The sequence below is a fragment of the Leucoraja erinacea genome, chromosome 27, assembly GCF_028641065.1.
Source record: "Leucoraja erinacea ecotype New England chromosome 27, Leri_hhj_1, whole genome shotgun sequence".
Classification (NCBI taxonomy): domain Eukaryota; kingdom Metazoa; phylum Chordata; class Chondrichthyes; order Rajiformes; family Rajidae; genus Leucoraja; species Leucoraja erinaceus.
In genome coordinates, this window is record NC_073403.1 from 4,243,864 (window position 1) to 4,264,370 (window position 20,507).

A 20,507-nucleotide genomic window follows, 5' to 3' on the forward strand; every position below is an offset into this window, starting at 1 on the left:
ATTCATGTACTAATACCCCTAGATCCCTTTGCGTTGCATTACAACGCAGCTCCTCTTCATTTAGAAAATAACTTGCCCTATCATTTTTTTTCCCAAAGTGAATGACTTCACATTTATTAGTATTAAATTTCATCTGCCAAGTTGTTGCCCACTCACCTAGCTTATCTATATCCTTTTGCAGACTCTTCCTATCCTCCTCATCCCCTACTTTTGCTCCCATTTTTGTATCGTCCGCAAATTTTGATATATTACACTTGGTTCCCTCCTCCAAATCATTTATATAAATTGTGAACAACTGGGGTCCCAGCACCGACCCTTGCGGAACCCCGCTAGTTACCGGTTGTCATCCCGAGTATGAACCATTTATCCCCACTCTCTGCTTCCTATTTGTTAGCCAATCCTCTACCCATGCTAATATATTACCCCCAATCCCATAATTTTTTATTTTTAGCAATAGTCTCTTATGTGGCACCTTGTCAAAAGCCTTTTGGAAGTCCAAGTATACCACATCCACCGGTTCCCCTTTATCCACCCGGGTTGTTACTTCCTCAAAGAATTCGAGCAGATTCGTTAAACAGGACTTCCCCTTCACAAAACCATGTTGGTTCTGTCCGATGAAGTCATGTTTATCCAAGTGCCCCGTTAGTGTTTCTTTAATAATTGTCTCTAACATTTTTACTCACCACCGATGTTAGACTAACCGGTCTATAGTTACCCGCCTTCTGTTTACTTCCTTTTTTAAATATAGGTGTTACATTGGCCATTTTCCAATCCACTGGGACCGTTCCTGCCTCCAGGGAGTTTTGGAAAATTATCACCAATGCATCCACAATCCCCACCGCTATCTCCCTCAAGACCCTTGGATGTAATCCATCAGGCCCAGGGGATTTATCCTCCTTCAGTCTCATCAATTTCCCTAATACCACCTCCTTGGTGATCTTAATAGTATTAAGCTCCTCCATTCCTACCGCCCCCTGTTTATCCAGCGTTGGAATATTTTTTGTGTCTTCTATGGTGAAGACTGATACAAAATACTCGTTTAATGCCTTTGCCATTTCCATGTTCCCCACCAACAACTCTCCAGTCTCACCCTCCAATGGACCAACGTTCACCTTAGCCACCCTTTTTCTTTTTATATAGCTATAAAAACTCTTACTATTAGTTTTTATGTTGTTCGCTAAATTCCTTTCATAGTCTATTTTCCCCGTCTTAATTAATCTCTTAGTTATTTTTTGCTGACCTTTAAATGCTTCCCAATCCTCTACCCTCCCACTATCTCTGGCTACCTTATATGCCCTTGCCTTCAGCCGAATACTATCCTTTATAGTTTTACTGAGCCATGGCTGACTGTTCTTACCCTTACCCCTTTTTTTCTTCATAGGAATAAATTTTTCTTGAGGGTTATACAGTATACCCTTAAACGTACACCACTGCTCATGTACCGTCTTATTCTTGAGTCTGCTATCCCAGTCAACTTTGATCAGCTCAGTCCTCATACCTTCATAATCCCCCTTATTTAGACTAAGCACCCTAGCCTGAGTTTCAACCTGCTCCCCTTCTATTTGAATATGGAATTCGACCATATTGTGGTCACTTGTTCCCAACGAGTCCCTAACTATGACATTTTTAATTAATCCTGCTTCATTACACAGGACCAGATCCAAGATTGCCTCCCCCCTTGTCGGTTCTGTGACATACTGTTCTAGGAACCCGTCTCTAATACTTTCTATAAACTCTTCCTCTAGTCTACCCTGCCCAGTTTGGTTTGCCCAATTAATATGAAAATTGAAGTCCCCCATGATTACAGCAGTTCCCTTTTTACATGCGTCAACTATTTGCAGATTTATGTTCTGACTAACAGCGTCACAGCTATTTGGAGGTCTATAAATTACACCCACTAGTGTTTTTTTCCCCTTATTATTCTCTATCTGTACCCAAGCTGTTTCACTATCCTGATCCTTCAACGCAATATCCTTCCTCTCTATTGCCGTTATTCCCTCCCTTATTAAAAGGGCCACCCCTCCTCCCTTTCTTTCCTGTCTATCTTTCCTAATTGTCGAGTACGTCATGTCTCTACTATTTATTTCATTCCCCTTACATGTTTTTCCTCTACCTGCTAAATTTTTGTAAGGTGTCCTTGAGACTCTTGAAAGGCGCCCATAAATAAAATGTATTATTATTATTATTGTTATCTCCAATTTGTGTAGTAGAAATGCATGTTATAGCAGAACTACAGAACCACAACAGAACCATCAACAATTCAAATACATGAAATTATGCACTTAACAATTTCTATCAATTTACAGATGTAAATTGTACAAACACTGAATTCTTGGTCCTGTCACAATCTGAATTATACACTCAAACGCTAATAATTCAAGTGGCTCCATTCTCCAGATAGGCAGAAATCATGCCTGGCCACACATCCTGTTCTGTAATTGTTGCTTCCATGTTACTGTCGTAATACAATCTATTCACAGTAACAAAATGTTCATGAGCACCATTTTTATAATGTGACCTGCATACATCAAATTTTGAGGACGCGTCATTTCCAAGATTTTCAACTCTGTCATCACCATTTTCAGTCTTAATAATTATCCAATTCCACATAACTCTTACCTCCCATGTACCCCCTCCCTCTTTCTGATCGTCTTACTTTTGTTCCCTCCCATAGCTTCCTTCAGCCTCCCATCACCAATTTTCATTCCTCTCCTATCCTGAATCTATCCACCTACAAACCCCTCACTTCATCTACTGGTTACCATTTACCATCTGGTTCCATCTGACCATCCTACCCTTACTGGCTCCCATGATCACCTTCTTCACTAATCCAACGCTGGTAGCCTTTGTGTCCCCACCTTTTATCCTCCAGCAACTATCTCCACTTTCATCCATCCTCTTTCCTTGTCTGCTTTGAAACGTTACCCATCCACTTGTGTCTTCCCATTCCACCTCTCCCCCACCTGGTTCCATCTATCCATCATACTTCACCTCTCCTCAGCCCACTGCTTGCCCCACCCTCTTTCAACCACCTTTTTTATACTGGTTATCTTCCCTCTCAGTCCTGATGCAGGGTCTCAATTAGAAATGTCGACGATTCCTTCCACTTCCTCTCCCCCCACCGATGTTATTGTCCTGCACCTGTTAGTTTTTTTCCAATTGTATCCATTTTGTAATGCAGGCCTTTTCTTAAAGCATACAAATGAAACCGCACGATTCAGGCCATTCAGCCTTTATGTTAGAAACACCTTTTAAAACAAAAAAGTACAGGAGTAACTCAGCAAATCAGGCAGCATCCTATGAGAATGTGGACAGGTGACGTTTCAGGGAGTGTTGGGGGATGGGGGTTGGAGGGATCCATCTCCATCAGTATAGCTCTGTATTACCTCAATACAGTTTCTTATACTGAGCCTATTGCATCTCCCGTTATATGTAAGCTCGTGATGGCGCAACAATTGTCTGAACACCTGAAGTGGCTCTTTCCACTATAGTTCTAAGAGATCAAGGACGGTTTCCCTGAATTGATTTTTATTGAGCTTTGTATACAATCCCATCAGAAAATGTTAAGTCACAATCAAAGCACCATCTTTGATTTGGTTTCCACCATGGACAATCATTCACTAACTTGGATAGAAATATTTTTCCATATCCCATCTAACCTATGTCTCCGTCCAGCTTGAAAAAGCAAGTAACAAAGATATAACAAATCAACAAATGTTCTTTTATATAGGCTGTAACTTAGAACATAGATCATAGAACAGTATAGAACAAGAACAGGTCCTTCAGCCCACAATGTCTCTGTCAAACATGATGCCAAGAACTCTTATCTGCCTGTCATAATACATATCCCTCCATTCCCTGCACACACATACAGTGCATTCAAAAAGTATTCAGACCCCTTCACCTTTTCCACATTTTGTTACGTTACAGCCTTATTTTAAAATTGATTAAAAAATGTTTTATCATCAATCTACACACAATACCCCAGAATGAAGAAGCAGGTGTTTAGAAATTTTTGCTAAGTAATTGAAAAGAAATAACTGAAAAAATCACATTTACTTAAGTATTCAGACCCTTTGCTATGACACTCAAAATTGAGCTTAGGTTTATCCTGTTTCCATTGATTATCCTTGAGATGTTTCTACAACTTGATTGGAGTCCACCAGTGTTAAATTAAATTGATTGGACATGATTTGGAAAAGCACACACCCGTCTATATAAGGTCCCACAGTTGACAGTGCATGTTAGAGCATAAACCAAGTCATGAATATGAAGGAATTATCCGTAGACATTCGAGACAGGATTGTATCGAGACACAGATCTGGGGAAGAGTATAAAACAATTTCTGCAGCATTGCAGGTCTCGAAGAACAGTGGCCTCCGTCATTCTTAAATGGAAGAACTTTGGAATCACCAGGACTCTTCATAGAGCTGGCCACCCAGCCAAACTGAGCAATCGTGGGAGAAGGGCCTTGGTCAGGGAGGTGACCAAGAACCTGATGGTCACTCTGAAAGAGCTCTAGAGTTTCTCTGTGGAGATGGGAGATACTTCCAGAAGATCAACTATATCTGCAGCACTCCACCAATCAGGCCTTTATGGTTGAGTGGACAGATGGAAGCCACTCCACAGTAAATTGCACATGACAGCCTATTTGGCGTTTGCCAAAAGGCATAAGAAACATGATTCTCTGGTCTGATGAAACCAAGATTGAATTATTTGGCCTGAATGCCAAGTGTCATGTCTGGAAGAAACCAGGCACCGCTCATCACCTGGCCAATACCATACCTACGGTGAAGCATGGTGGTGGCAGCATAGTGCTGTGGGGAGGTTTTTCAGCGACAGGAACTGGGAGACTAGTCAGGATCGAGGGAAAGATGTCCGGAGCAATGTGCAGAGAGATCCTTGATGAAAACCTGCTCCAGAGCGTTCTGCACCTCAGACTGGGGTGGAGGTTCACCTTCCAACAGGGCAATGACCCTAAGCACACAGAAAACAATGCAGGAGTGGCTTTGTGACAAGTCTGTGAATGTCCTTGAGTGGCCCAGCCAGAGCCTGGACTTGAACCTGATTGAACATCTCTGGAGGGACCTGAAAATAGCTATACATTGATGCTCCCCATCCAACCCGACAGAGCTTGAGAGGATCTGCAGGGAAGAATGGGAGAAATTACCCAAATACAGGTGTGCCAAGCTTATAGCGTCATACCCAAGCGTCATGCCTATCTCTCAGAACCAGAAACCTCCCCGTCATTAATGTTTGGCTCACCAGCCTGTAGTTGCCTGGCTTGTCCCTATGGCCCTGCTTAAGTAATGGCATATTAATCAACCTTCAGTCTTCCAGTACCTCACTCGAGTATGATGATAATACAAATATCTCTGCCAGAGCCCCAGCAATTAGTTTTGCGCTTCAGACAATGTCCAAGGACACACTTAGTCAGACCCAGGGGATTTATCCATCTTTGTGCACTTTAACACCGCAAGCACCTCCTACTTTGCATTGTGGATGTTTCAAGTCATCTCAATGGTTTCCCTAAATGGCCTACCTTCCATGACCTTCTCCATATCTAATGTAGATGAGAGATATTCATTTAAGACCTTGCCCATCTCCAGGCAAAATATCAACAACCACATTGATCTTTAAGAGGTCCTATTCTCCTCCCCTCCCCTTCCTAGTTAATCCTTTGTTCTTAATACACCTTTTATATACCCTTAAACGTATCTACCAAAGCTATCTCATGTCCTCTTTTGGCCTTCCTGATTGCCTTCCTAAATGTACTATGAATTCCTCATTCCTCAATGGATTTCCTTTATCACAGCTGCCTACACCTGGCATACACTGCCTCCTTTTTCCTAGCGAGAGCCTCGGTATCCTTCAACAACCTATGAAGAAGCATTTCAATCCAAAAGGTCGGCCATTCCTTCTATCCAGAGATGTTGTTCGTCCAGCTGAGTTACACCAGCTATTTTTGTCTATCTTCGGTTTAAACCAGCAACTGCAGTTCCTTCCCACAGGATTCCTTATCCTGCCAGCCATGCCCTTCAGTTTAACAAGGAATATGCTAGCCTCCCATTTGCCAGATACTTTCACCTGCACGCATCCTCTTCCAAATCAACCTTTACGAGATCCTGTCTAATGCCATCAAAATTGGCCTTAAACCAATTTAGGATTTTAAGGTACACAAAAAAGCTGACAATTTAAACCTAATAGAATTATGGGCACTAGCCCCAAAGTGGCCCCACCGAGACTTCAATCACTTGCCCTGCTTCATTTCTCAATAGGAGATCCTATGTTGCCCTCTCTAGAAGAGCCATTCCTTTACATATTGCTTGAGAACGTTTTCCTGGATTACAAATTCTGACCATCAAGGCACTTGGCACTATGGCAGTCAATATTGGGGAAGTTAAAAAAGACCTACTATTCTTAAGTAATCTCCTTACCTATTTGCTCCTCTAATCCCCGCTGGCTACGGGAGCATACAGTACAATCCAATCAGTTTGATCACCCATTTCAGTCCATTTTATGTCAGGATTGAAGGAATCCACACTTCACTTCTGGGAATGACTTCACAGTCATTTGGAGGGAGTGCACAATGAAGACCATTGCAATGATTTTCCCAGAGGCAGACAACAGGACGTTTCAAAACATACCACAATCTGATCATCCTTTTTGTGATCACGTTACGTTTCCACTTGTACTCTCACAATCCTGTGTCTAAACTAGCAAACTGTTCATAACTTTTTGATACACAAAAAGCCATGATAATAATAATTTCAAATGGATGGTCCTCAAATTTTCACTTTTCTTCCAGTATGAAGCTATTCATATATTGCTCAGTTTCTTACATGTAGCAGACTGAAAATTAAACCATCACGTTTTAAAATGTTTTAAATTCAGGGTCCACCACAGCACCCAGTGTTACAATCAAATTATAGAATTTTTGTTACTTGAACACAGGACTTGACTAAGTGCTTCACCTTAAAAAAAAAATATGTACAGCGATTGATTAATGAAGTGATTACATTACAAGAAAATTGTAAAGCAAAAATTAATCGATCAAAGAAGCTATTTCCTATTTATTCCAATGTAAAAATTCTGGTTGCATTAATCTCAGTCAAAATTCCTGACCGCTTAAAAATATATCAATAAGTACCTGAGGTAATGAAATACCATGTTATTAACAATCAAAACTTAAATGAAGATATTAAAAACAAACGCAGCACAGCCTTTCAACATGCTTGCAAATTAAAACATAGAAGATCCTCGGGTATCTGGACAGGGTGAGCGCATTCATTTTCTCTTCTCCCCCACCCCCCTCCCACCACCCCAACTCTACACGTTAAATCCAAATTGTTTTTCTCTTTCCAGGTCGGACAAAGAGTCTTCAATCTGAGGAAATTAACTCTGTTTATCTTTCCATTGATTCTGCCTGACCTGGTGAGTGCCTCCAGCATTTTGTGTTTTTATCTCTTCTCTTTTTCATAGAAACATAGAAACATAGAAATTAGGTGCAGGAGTAGGCCATTCGGCCCTTCGAGCCTGCACCGCCATTCAATATGATCATGGCTGATCATCCAACTCAGTATCCCGTACCTGCCTTCTCTCCATACCCCCTGATCCCCTTAGCCACAAGGGCCACATCTAACTCCCTCTTAAATATAGCCAATGAACTGGCCTCAACTACCCTCTGTGGCAGAGAGTTCCAGAGATTCACCACTCTCTGCGTGAAAAAAGTTCTTCTCATCTCGGTTTTAAAGGATTTCCCCTTTATCCTTAAGCTGTGACCCCTTGTCATTTGATAGCACTCTTGGCTTGGCATCTTCTATCCAATCGCCATATCTAAAGCTTTGTTCCGTATTGGGATTGCAGATGGCTATTATTATCCCTGGTGTAAAGAAATGCTTCCAAAAACCTTGTGTTTTACTGGTGCTGTGTCAGTGACTGTTTATTCATTTTGTAGCCTTATTGTTCAAACTCCTATTACATCCTCATTTGTGAGCTTTTCATCTTACTTCAGCAACTCCTCCATGTCAAATTCAAGTCATTTATCAAATTGACAACATCCGCTTAGCAGGTTTTCGGGTTCATAATCCAATGGGAGTCATTTGAATGTAGCGCCCACATCTTTCTCCAACCACCATTTGTTGACAGAGCAGTTGCATCATCCCTAAATGCACAGTAGTTAATCGTTATCTTGATATTATACCTCTCCCAATTTTTATGCGGAATTGGATTGTCAATTGCCACTCATTTCAATAAAGATATTATATTGCACCTTGCAGGTCGGAAGCCTCGAATGTAGTATTAGAGGTCTGTCTATTGGAGTAGCAATGAATTTTTGTTAAGAAGGCACAAACATTAAGTATTTTCTCAACCATGTCTAGATTTTAACCAAATGTCCAAATGTCCTGGGGTACTGGCGATATACACGAATCTGCTGTTTAGGTTATTCCTTGCACAATAGCGAGGCGGGGGGGGCAATGTTATATAATCTTGGAGAAGTGCCTATGTCCAAATCTTTTCAACTAAACCACGGAATATCTCTTTGGGGGGGGGGAGAAAACTGCTGCAGGCTTTAAGTCAGCCTTACTCTTTTCCCTGAAGATAATGCCTTAAGCCTCACAGTACCCTGTCTTCAGGGAAAAGAGTAAGGCTGACTTAGAGCCTGCAGCAGTTTTCTCCCCCCCCCCCATGTGTGCAAGGAGATTCTCATACAAATGAAGCCAGCCTCATCCATGTTAAATACTTATTTAGGATAGTAACCACATTCCTTGATGATTCCCCTTAGCTCCTTTGAAATATTCTCTGCCACCATGGTATTTCCACTTCCTGCCAATCCCATAAGACAAATATTATGCAGGTTTGTACGCTTTTTGAAATATTCAAAGCAGCCGTGACAGCATTCAAATGCGTTGGCGCTTTCAGAAGATTCATCAACCTCCTCACAATCTATAATGATACATTTTCCTGGATCATCATCAAAATCGGAGACACAAGTCGATGATACTGTTCAAACCACATGTTCAACCCTTAGTCCATTCTCTCCATTATAACATCACTTTATAACATTTGATGTATTCCAGTGCCAACATTCTGCTGCCACCAATCTTTCCAGTGCAGTACTGAACATCCATAACATATACATCCAGAGCAATAGATTTCACATACTGCACTTCTATTACACCATATCAGATTCAATTTCCATTGTTGTAAATACTATGGATAGATTCAAAAATGAACCATATTGTTGAAACCATGACATCTGTTGGCTGTGATCTAATTTCACAGTGACTATTTTAACATGGTGTAGCTGCCAACCTTATTGATAATGATTGTGTTGATTTGCATGCACTTATGATGTCAAGTGTACCCTGCCCCTGCTACACCATATTCTGATAATAAAGGTTTACAGCAAGACGCTACAACATGTAAACCAACCCCCCCCCCCCCCCCCCCCCCCCCCCCCCCCCCCCCCCCCCCCCCCCCCCCCCCCAATCTTGAGAGCAGCCTCTTGGCAAAGATTAATGACTAAATTCACTATTATCTTCTATGTTTTTGGTTAGTTGAAGAGAAGGGTATTTGATGATCACAATTTCAAACCTGGTTCAAAACTTAAGTCCACCAGGCAGCAGTGAAACCAGCTGTCTTAATACTTCTGAGATCTGGACCACCTCAAGCACTGGTAAAATACTGTCAACACTGTCTCTGCAAGATGTGCAATTCAGTAGAAGGATAAACAATCCAACTTCAATGTCATTGTCATGTCCATGATCAACATCCCTAGTACTGAAGCCCTAGTTACACACACTCGATCATATTGTACATGACAGCCATTTGCAAGCCTAATATCACACTCCTGAAACTACGTTAAGATGTCATAGGAAGACACACACGCACTCGCATATACACACGACAAGATTCAAGGATGTGCTTATACAGTCTCCTTAAAGAAATGCAAAATCCCCACTGATATCGGGGGATCTCTAACCACAATCACAAAGAGGTAAAGCATTCAGGGTAGTATTGAGAATGAAAACTCGGATCAGAAACAGAGAGAAACCCTGCATGAACGGCAGTAAGAACACACCAGCCAACACTACCCGGTCAACTGTTCTGTCGGGCACTTCCTTCCTCATCAAAGGGAGAATCTGTGATTCGGACATGCTCTTATTAGTCACCTCAGAACCCACAACACAATAGAAGTACATATATATCAAAAGCCTTGCATTCCTCATTATCAAAGCATCATATTTTATCAAAATTGCACTTTTTATTGATAGGAATACCAACTACAATAGATCAATGAAAATAGCTATCCTCTTTTATAAATTATAAATTATAATTTTTTTTTTAATTATAGAGTTTGAACTGTGCAAACAAATGTTTTGCCTTTTATAAGCTCTAACCAAATAATAACACCTCTCCAACTGCCAATCCTCCTGTAATTTATACTGTAGATTATGACCTGATCAGAAGTTATCCATGCCTTGCACATTACATATTATGGTGTCATCTCTTTTACAAATGTGACATAAGATCATATAAGGCAATTTATAATAGACAATGTAATTGCACAACTGCTAGGATTCATGTTATTAACAACATAATCGGATCTACCAAAAAATGAAAATAATCTATGCACAACTTCCAATATCTCGGGGTGTCTAAATCTAAATTTTATTAGTTATTTATGTTATGACATCAGATGAAGTAATGTTACTCAAAATATTTGAAACCATTTGTCAATGTCAGTAACCACAAATTGTGTTTATAATAACAAAGAAAAGGAAGTTAGTTTTCAAATAAACAATAATCAAAGCATTTTTGCTACACTACAAAAGTTACAAATGAGGTTTGTAAATGTTTATTGTCATCTGCACAAGTATAGTGCATATAGGTACAATGGAAATCTTACTTCCATAGCATTGCAGGCACATTGACTCGGACAACACACAAAACAAATTATCCATAATTATATAAGACAGAGAAAATAAAAAAAATTGCAAAAATAAGACATCAGTGTAAAACATAACTAGTAAAATGAGTCAATGGCAGTTTAAGAGGTGGTCCCAAACTAATCTCTGTAAAATCTTAGCATTCCTTCAAGCAATGGGAACAAAAGCCTACAACTTCTCAGTTTCTGAATGAAGAGATTAAATCAAAACACTCCATTACAACTGTATGCACTACAGCGAGCCAGTTAAGACAACTTCTTTATTAAATATACGTGAACGGGTTTTGCAGAGGCAACTCAAAAGGAACCAACAGAACTACAAGATTATTTTTGCAACGTGAAAGCATCAAAACTTGCTGATTGCAAGACTCACTCCTGTTCCAGTGCACATTTGACAAAACCAATAGAACCCACAAATAAACGTTCTAACAGAACAAAGGTTGAACCTTAACAAAGTCTAAGATAACAAAGTATTTGCTCAAACTATGACAAAGCAAATGCTTTACGAAATTTACAACCAAACTCTAGAACAAATTTTACTCTCAAATTGTAATAATAAATGTATACATTTATTAGCTTCCATAACCACTGACCTAGAACTAATTTTACAATGAAATAGTTTATAATTTATTTTTAGAGCAGCAATTTTTTGAGGCATTAAATTAGAAATCAAATAATATTTTTTCTTTCACCCTCTTTTTCCCCTCTTGATCTAATTGTAACTCACCTGTCACGTTATCATCTCATGGTGCAATCCAAAACACCTTTTCATTTTTCATAATGAGTTCTCATCTTATCTTATTTTAACATCTGTTTATATTAACAAGAAAATCATTGGCATTTTGTTGAAAGGAGGCAATTCATAAGAATGGAGTTAAAATCAATTCCTGCTATGCAGGACCTAAACAGAAATTCAATGCTTATATTTGACGTATTTCTTTAAGTTACAAACCCCATGAAGCATGTCAGTGTGAGAATGCAGTCTCCTCAGTGTTCTGACCTAAAATGGCAATTGCGATCTTACATCTGATTATCTTGGTTCCTACAATTAAAATGTGTCAAGAATCCTGTGTGAAACAGCCAGCAAAATAGTGCCGGTTACATAATAAGACTTCCCACCTCACTTGAAGCCGTGAACATCAGGCAAAAACAATAAAAATCGATCTGAAGGAATTGGTTTTGTTGCCTTTGAGAAACCCATTTTAAGGAGTTGAGATCAGTGCATGGGCCTCATAAACATTCAAGTGCACATCCCTTCAGTACCCACAGCAAAGTGGAAATTGTCTTCAGATTGAAATATAGGTGTATTCCACCTGAGAGAGTGAGTCAACTTTAGAATGGAATGTTACTGAATGTGCTGTCTGAATGTGTTATTGCCAATGCCAAGGTTAATTGTGAATAAACATGTTACCACCCTTTTCATGTTTCACAACAGTTTGAAGGAAACTCCTCTTTTTTCTCACACTCGCTCTCAATCAAAGTTTTTTTCAATCCAAATACTGTGGTATCTTATTCAAGATGTCTCTGGTATCTTGAATCTGAATCTGAAGAACAAGATTGCAATTTATTAGGGTTTCTAAGAGACTAGTCTGCTCCATATTGAGGATTTTATTTATTTTGATATTTAAATAAGAGTAAAATTTCAGTTTTTTGGGTAGAATCATAGTTTTTATCTCCCATAAAACATTTTTTATGGATGATTACAAGGCGATGGACGCACACCATAAAATGCTCCTCCAACTATTTAGATATCTAGCAATCCAGTGGTATTAATCCAATTAGTCCAATCTATTGATTCTTCTCTGAATAATGTTGCAAAGGTAATGGATACCTAGAAATTCAAGCCAATTAGTTAGAGCAAAACAATACTAGCAGGTGAATTAACGAGGGGAGACTTTATTATCAGTATCCAACCACAGCTTCAAATATAAATGTAAACAATCATCTACATTTACAAACCATCTTTTGCAAATTCTACAAGAAAATGTACATTCATCTTCTTTTCTGTTACACTGTCCAAGTTCTGGAGATGTTTAAATGGAAATGACAGCTAAATATTATTGATTTAGTTAATTTCCTTTGTAACTTGCGTGACTACAAAATCAACCTTACCAGGAACTTGTAGTGCAAAATTTTACTAACACAGTAACTTTTTTTGAAAGATATCTCCTTTAAGTATAATATTTTCAAACCTTATTATAGAATACTACGCATCTGAGGATATCCACATGATCATCACATTTTTTTCTTAAGCTAATAAACTAGCATTGCAATGCTTAATTATTTTTTTACATGATTATGGAATTAATTTTGTTTTGGTACCTTGGACAGGATTTATGGGGAAAAAATAAAATATATGCATGTGTGCTCAAATTCTGGATATCCAAATAGAAAAAAAGGTTAATTTAGAATTGCTTCTTAATTCAAGATTAAATTCACTGTAGAACAAAAATAATGATTAGCATGCATTTTGAAAATGAAACATTCTAATCGGAAACTTCATGTCACACAATTCCATTTGCACTAAGACATTTAATTTTATATTAATTTAGCTATATGTGACACTCAAACCTATCTTAATTAATTTTCACGAAATACAACGGAAGTAACTCCTCCACTTCTCACGGAGAGAACATCACTGTATGATATAAATTCAACGCTAGATTGTTTGAACAGTGTAAAGTTTGCTGAAAACAAAAGGCCACAATTCCTTAATTACGAGGGTACAGATAGTTTCCAGCCTGTTCCACAAACACATTACTATAAAACAAAATGTAAAGTTACAATTGAGCAATCAGGACTAAAACAGTTTCTGCTTGCTTTTTACATTCATAACCAAGGCCAAATGTATCAAATGCTACAAAATTATGCAATTTCAGCTCTATTTTTGATTGTTCTAAAATATGATTTACAAGGATATTAAAATACTAATGAAAATATCCCAGTGTTATGTCATCCTTCTCCTTTTTTCAGCATGTCACTGCTAAGGCAAGCATTTGTTGCCCATCCCTAGCTGCCTTTGAATAGTATGGTCTGTTGCATAATTTCAGAAATTTCAACCATAATTCTATGGGTCTAGAATCACATGCATGTCTGACCAGGTTTTGGATGGCTTTTCTCTCCTGAATTACGTGAGTGAACCAACTGACGTTTCTCAGGAACCCAGTAGTTTTATATCGATTATCAGTAATACTTTTCTTTTTTTTCTCTAAGGTAAACTTTAATTCCACAACATCTCGTTAACAAACCAAAATCTATGCATTCCACCAAAATTAATTTCCCGGCTTCAGCAATCTATGCCTCAACTAATGAAATGTCCTTCTTCAATCTCCCTGCCTCTCCTTTCCCTCTTCTTTTAACGCACTCCAATATGATCAAGTCTTTCAACATCAATCCTGATTTTTATCATAATGGAGGCCCTACCATTTGGCTCATGGAGAACAATCATTTGTCCCATTCCCCTTCTCTAGTTCCTTGTTGGAGGGCAACTTACTCTCTATCACATATGCCCATCAACTCCCCTCTGAATTGTTTGTCCATTAGCCGACATCAACGAGTAATATACATTAGTCAATTAATATATCAGTACATCTTTGGGATTTGGAAGAAAGTTGGAGCACCAGGAGGAAATCCACATGATCTCAGAAACACAGAGCTGCTGCCTGCCAGATGCATGGGTTTGATCCTGACTATGGGTGACTTCTGTGTGGAATTTGTACATTCACCCTGTGACCACTTGAGTTTTCTCCGGATGCTCTGGTTTTTCCCCATATTCCAAAGACGTGTAGATTTGTAGGTTAATTGGCTTCTGTAAATTGCCCCATAACGTAGCATGTGAAAGTGGAATAACATAGAACTAGTGTTCAAGTGATTGATGGTTGGTGTGGACTCGGTGGGCCTGTTTGCACACTGTATCTCTAAACTAAACTCCAAACACCAAGTCAAAATCATAAACTAGGTCCTTGCAACAAGAGGCAAAAAGCGTTGTAGTGTTGCCCCTGATATCTTCCATTCAGTGTCAAACTGTGTTCTGCTTACAATCCTGTTGCATATGTTGGTTATTTATTTATGGTACAGATTTAGCAATTGGTGCAAGTAGCTGATGTTATAAGGAATGCAGCAGTCTAATCTATAAAACAGTCCTACAGAAATGTAGTGATTCCTCCAACCATGAACAAAAAAGAAAGCAAAACAACAATATTTTACACTTGATTTCTCATACCATATTAACTGTTTCAGTCAGGTTCTGTGTTCCTGCTTGATCGAAGTTTGCTGATAGTTCTGTTCCAGTAGCCATCATTTTTCAATCGAAATGAGCTCAGTAACTTCCGTAATTCTCACCATCTTCATCCACAGCCTGTTTTTACTAAACTCCCAAATAAAATGGACAATCAACCCAACGTCGCCTCTTGTAAAAGTCAAACTTTTTTTTTGTTATAGCAATAGTTTGATTGTCATTGAAAGCAATTTACTACAAGCTGGTAATGTTTGAGAATTATTTCCATCATCTTCTGCTGAAATTCCTTCTTTGTTGCCAGTCAACACAAGCTTTCATAATGTGAAGAAATGGATTCTAGAAGATAAGAATAACATATTTCAGTCACTTCCTACCACATTAAACTAACCAACATTGATTATCGAAGCATTAACGTAATTTGTCGAGTCAGGTCACGGGACAGCAAATTCACCATCCCAGATTTGTTTTTCTTTTTTAATTCATTTAGTGGAGAATACAGTCACTAGACAATTGCCAATTAAATGCCAGAACTGCAAGGGGGCAGTTAACAAATGATCAAACCATGCAATACTATAGTTAAGATACAAAAGGGTATTTCAGTAGCAAATTGATTCAAAGGCCAGAGTGAACATTCACATAACGGCATAATTTGTTCAAGAATGTGTAAGCTTATGAGAGAAATGCAGAGATGTATATATCACTAAACCCTTTGACTTCAACAGCCTTCATCAAATTTGGCTGCCCAAAGAAATTCACTTCTACCTTACATTTGCTTCCTGATGGCATGCAAGCCATAATCCTAAATGGTCTCAGTAAAAACCAATATAACACGCAGCTTTATTGCTCCTGCTGTGTATTTAATTCTTTCTCATCACAATGCTACATCTTACTTCCAATAAACTTCCTGTAAGAATGAAGCTAATCCTCACAACGAACAGGAAGCCACTCAACCTATAGTGACTGCATGCCAGAACCGATGTTATCTTAACCTCGGGAGTCAAGCAACAGTATGCAGCTGACACTTGCATGTGCATTCACTGGGACGTTTAGCTCCAACCAACAGATGAAGAGGATGAGCCCTATACTCACAACAAATGTCATCTACCAAACCTCCCCTTACAATGCTGAAAATAATCATCCATGGAAAGACTGGAAAACATAGACCTTACCTCATACTTCAAGAGCCATCATTCATTTAAAATCAGATAGCGATGATAAAATTCATCATTGGTTTCAATGTGCCAACAAAGCCTTTGGTTAATTGAGAAAGTGTGTATTTAAGATCAAGACCTCAAACTTCACACAGAAGGCATATTCTACCAAGCAATACTATTCCACGCCGTCCTAGAACTGGAATGATACTACCAAACACCCAAAGAGCAGGAATGATACTACCACACTCTCTCTGCAAAATCACCAGGAGGATACGCAAGGTGCCAGACCAACATCCCCGACATCAAGGTCCTAATTATATTCTCCCAGCTCTGTTGGGCAATTCACATCACCCAATACCCAACATCAGACTGGCAAAAAAATTACACTATGTCAAGCTCTATAATGGGAACAGAGATAGACAGAGGAAAACACTCAAGGATATGTTCGAAGCCTTCATGCAAAAATGCAACACTCCCACCTGACTGTTACACAACTGCTCAAAGTGGAAAAAGAATATGTCATATAGCACTGAGAACCTGAAGTACATTTGTCAGGAGCAGGGGCTATAGCTCAATGTTGAAGCATTTGACTACTCCCTGATTTAAATCAATTTGCCCCTTTGCCCGATTTCTAGGGCAGCACAGTGGTGCAGCTGGTAGAGTCGCTGCCTCACCGCGCCAGAGACCCAGGTGCGATCCTGATCTCAGCTGCTGTCTTGTGTGGAGTTTGCACTTTCTCCATGTGACTATGCTGATTTCCTCCAGGTGCTCCGGTTTCCTCCCACAGACGTGCAGGTTTCTAGGTTAATTATGTGGATGCAAAAGTGGGATAACATAGAACTAGTGTGAGTGGGTGATTAATGGTTGGTGTGGGCTGGAGCGTCAGATCCATGCATCAAGCAGACCCACTCATGAGCCAGGACTTCCTCAACCACCTACCCACATCGGCCACCCACAGGACCCACAGAAAGCAGCGGAAGCAAGTGATCCTCAGTCCTGAAGGACTGCTCAAGAGACAGAGTCAAGAGTGTTTTGTCATATGTCCCGAAACGGAACAATGAGGTTCTTACTTGTAGCAGCACAACAGATATGTAAACACAGCTCTCTGCAAATAACAAATAACAAAAAGAAAGCTCAATGTATATCTAAATAAAACAAACAGACAGCCAAATAAATAAACAATATTAGTGCAAAGTCAAAGAAAATGCCAAGTCTATTACGTTTGGAGATAGACACAGAAAGCTGGAGAAACTCAGTAGGTCAGACAGCATCTCTGGGGAAAAGGAATAGGTGACGTTTTGGGTCAACCCTTTTCCAGACCGAAACGTCGCCTATTCCTTCTCTCCAGAGATGATGTCTGACCCGCTGAGTTACTCCTGCTTTGTTATCTATCTTCGGTTTAAACCAGCATCTGCAGTTCCTTCCAACACACGATTCGGAGCCTATTTGGACGTCGAAGTGTTTAATGGCCTGATGGTTGTTGGATTCTCGGGCCGAGTTTATTGTCATATGCACTAATACGGTGAAGTCGAGTTTCTATGCACATCAAGTGAGGTGCAGGTACAATGCAAACCTTGCTGGCAGCAAGCAAGCAGCACATCAGCAGGAGAGCTGCAGGCAAGAGGCGTGCACTGCCCAACTTTACCTTTGTTTTTGTGTAGGAAGGAAATACAGATGCTGGTTTAAACCGAAGATAGACACAGAATGCTGGAGTCATTCAGCGGGACATGCAACATCTCTGGAGAGAAGGATTGGGTCGAGACCCTTCTTCTGTCCAGTCACCTTCAGAACCTTGTTTTTGTTTTGGCGCCAGCATTTGTAGTTGTCACTCACTCAGCTCAAGACTGATTCCTTTATAACAAGTCGCCTTGTGGGGGGGGGGGGGGGGGGGGGGGGGGGGGGGGGGGGGGGGGGGGGGAGAGAGAGAGAGAGAGAGAGAGAGAGGCAGTAGCATGCGTTTGTCCACGCTTCGGGCAGTAATAAAGTTGAAGCATTCGCCTTTGTTTGTGCCTGACGGCGAGGGACAGGGAAGCGGCGGCCGAGCTGTCAGTAGACGGCCGACATCGCCTCGCCTCACACGCCTTCTCCAACCCCTGGGACAAGACACACACACACACATACACACACAATGCTGGAGTAACTCAGCGGGACAGGACAGAAGGAACGGGTGACGTTTAGTGTCGAGACCCCTTATCCTTCTTCAGGACTGAGAGTCAGGGGAGACAGAGGCAGACGCAGCAGATTATGGAAGGGTAAGGTGTGAAAACGCCAGGTCGAAGCAGACGATGATAAAAAGAAAACGTGGTGGGGAAGGTGACAAGTGGGCATACACACAGTAAAATTAAATCAGGACAGTGGGGGAGAGGGGGGGAAGGAGAGGGGGGAAGGAGAGAGAAGGAGAGAAGGAAGGAGAGAGAAGGAAGGAGAGAGGGGGAACGAGAGAGAAGGAAGGAGAGGGGGGGAGAGAAGGAGAGGGAGAAGGAGAGAGGGAGAGGAGGAGAGGAGATGTAGAGGAGGAGGGAGATGGAGAGGAGAGGAAGGGAGGGAGAGAGGGGAGGAGGAGAGGGGGAACGAGAGAGAGGAAGGAGGGGGGGAGAGAGAGAGAGAGAGAGAGAGAGAGGGGGGGAGAGAGGAGAGAGAGAGGAGTGAGGGGGAATGAGAGAGAAGGAGAGGAAGGAGGAGAGAGAGGAAGGAAGGAGAGAGAAGGAGAGGAGAGAGAGAAGGAAGGAGAGAGGGGGAGGGAGAGAAGGGGAGAGGAGAGATGTAGGAGAGAGAGAGAGGGAAGGAGAGGAAGGAAGGGGAGAGAGAGAGAAGGAAGAGAGAGAGAAGGAAAGGAGAGAGAGGGAAGGAGAGTGAGGGAAGGAGAGAGAGGGAAGGAGGGAGAGAGAAGGAGGGAGATGTAGAGAAGGAGAGTGAGGGAGAGAGAAGGAGGGAGAGAGAAGGAGGGAGAGAGAGGAAGGGAAGCGAGGGTTACTTGAAGTTAGATAAATCAATAATCTTACCGCTGGGGTGTGAGCCGCCCGAGTGAAATATGAGGTGGTGTTGCTCCAGTTTGTTGCGGCTGGGCTGGGCTGGGCTGGGCTGGTCGGGCGGCGGGTGTGGTGTCAGGGTGTGGTGTGTGTGTGTGTGTGTGTGTGTGTGGGTGTGTATGTGGGTGTGTGTGTGTGGGGGGGTGGGGGTCAGGGACAGCGGCGGGAGCCCTCGTTCAAGTGTCGTCTCCTCCGTTTTTTTTCCCGCGGGCGGCACCTCGGCCCAACCGCCACTCCCTCGCGCCGCCCCCGCCCCCGCCAGGCCCCGCCCCCTGCCCTGACCGACAGCTCCCCCCGCCAATCGCACGCACCAGATGGCCGGCGACGCCGCCCCCCCCCACTGATCGACGCACCGACCGACCAACCAGAGCCCAGGGGGGCGGGCGTACGTGAGCGACTCTCAACCCTGATTGGAGCGTCGCCTTGGCCAACCGTTGCAGCAAAAACGGGATAAAGGTCTGCAAACGATCTCTTGACATCGAAGCAGAAAAATAACCAGATGCAAAAAGCAAATTGCAGAGAGTTGCGTGGAATGCACGAAACTGGGAGGTCACCGTCCTTTTGTTTGCTCGCAGAATAGAGTCAGGAAGCTGCCAGCGACCGATGTGGGCTGAGTTAGCCAATCACAACCAGGGGTTGGCAAGGGGGCGGGCTGTTGGCAGCTGATTGACGTCCACTGTGTCCAATAGGATGGGAGGGTTTGGGATGGGCCGCGCCCTCTGTTCACAATGAAATGGGCAACAATAGGGCACTTGTTGCAAACCTCGCCATGTGTGTGAGAGTGGTGTGCTGCCAGCTTCTCCCACATAACTACACCCTGACTGCTCTCCACCTGTTTTAGGAATACTTCATTGTCACATGTGACTAGGCACAGTGAGATTCTTTGCTTGCATACACAATGTATACATTGCATACACAATGTATGTGTTGCACGCAGTGTATCCGTTGCATGCACAGTGTACGCGTTGCAGGGAGTGTACCCGGTGCATGCACAGTGTACGCATTACACGCGCAGTGTACGTGTTGTATGCACAGTGTCAGGGCTGCCAACATTGGGTGAGAATTGAGAGTGCGAAATTGCGAGGGAGTGTAGCGACTGAGGTGTCCCCCCTCCCACGGTAGGGAGCTTTCGCAAT

General features: G+C 41.5%; 1 protein-coding gene across 1 annotated transcript in view; it reads right to left on the minus strand.

Annotated features, from left to right (window-relative positions):
- The window catches only part of LOC129710104 (rho GTPase-activating protein 23-like), a 252,435-nt gene extending 232,842 nt beyond the window's left edge, over window positions 1–19,593 (minus strand). The window contains exons 1-2 of the mRNA XM_055656832.1: window positions 19,345–19,593; window positions 15,174–15,524 (exon numbers count right to left, since the gene is read on the minus strand). Of these exons, the coding sequence (XP_055512807.1) occupies window positions 15,174–15,251 (78 nt within the window). The 5' untranslated portion in view covers window positions 15,252–15,524; window positions 19,345–19,593. The remainder of the gene's footprint in view (window positions 1–15,173; window positions 15,525–19,344) is intronic.
- Window positions 19,594–20,507: the final 914 nt, after the last annotated feature.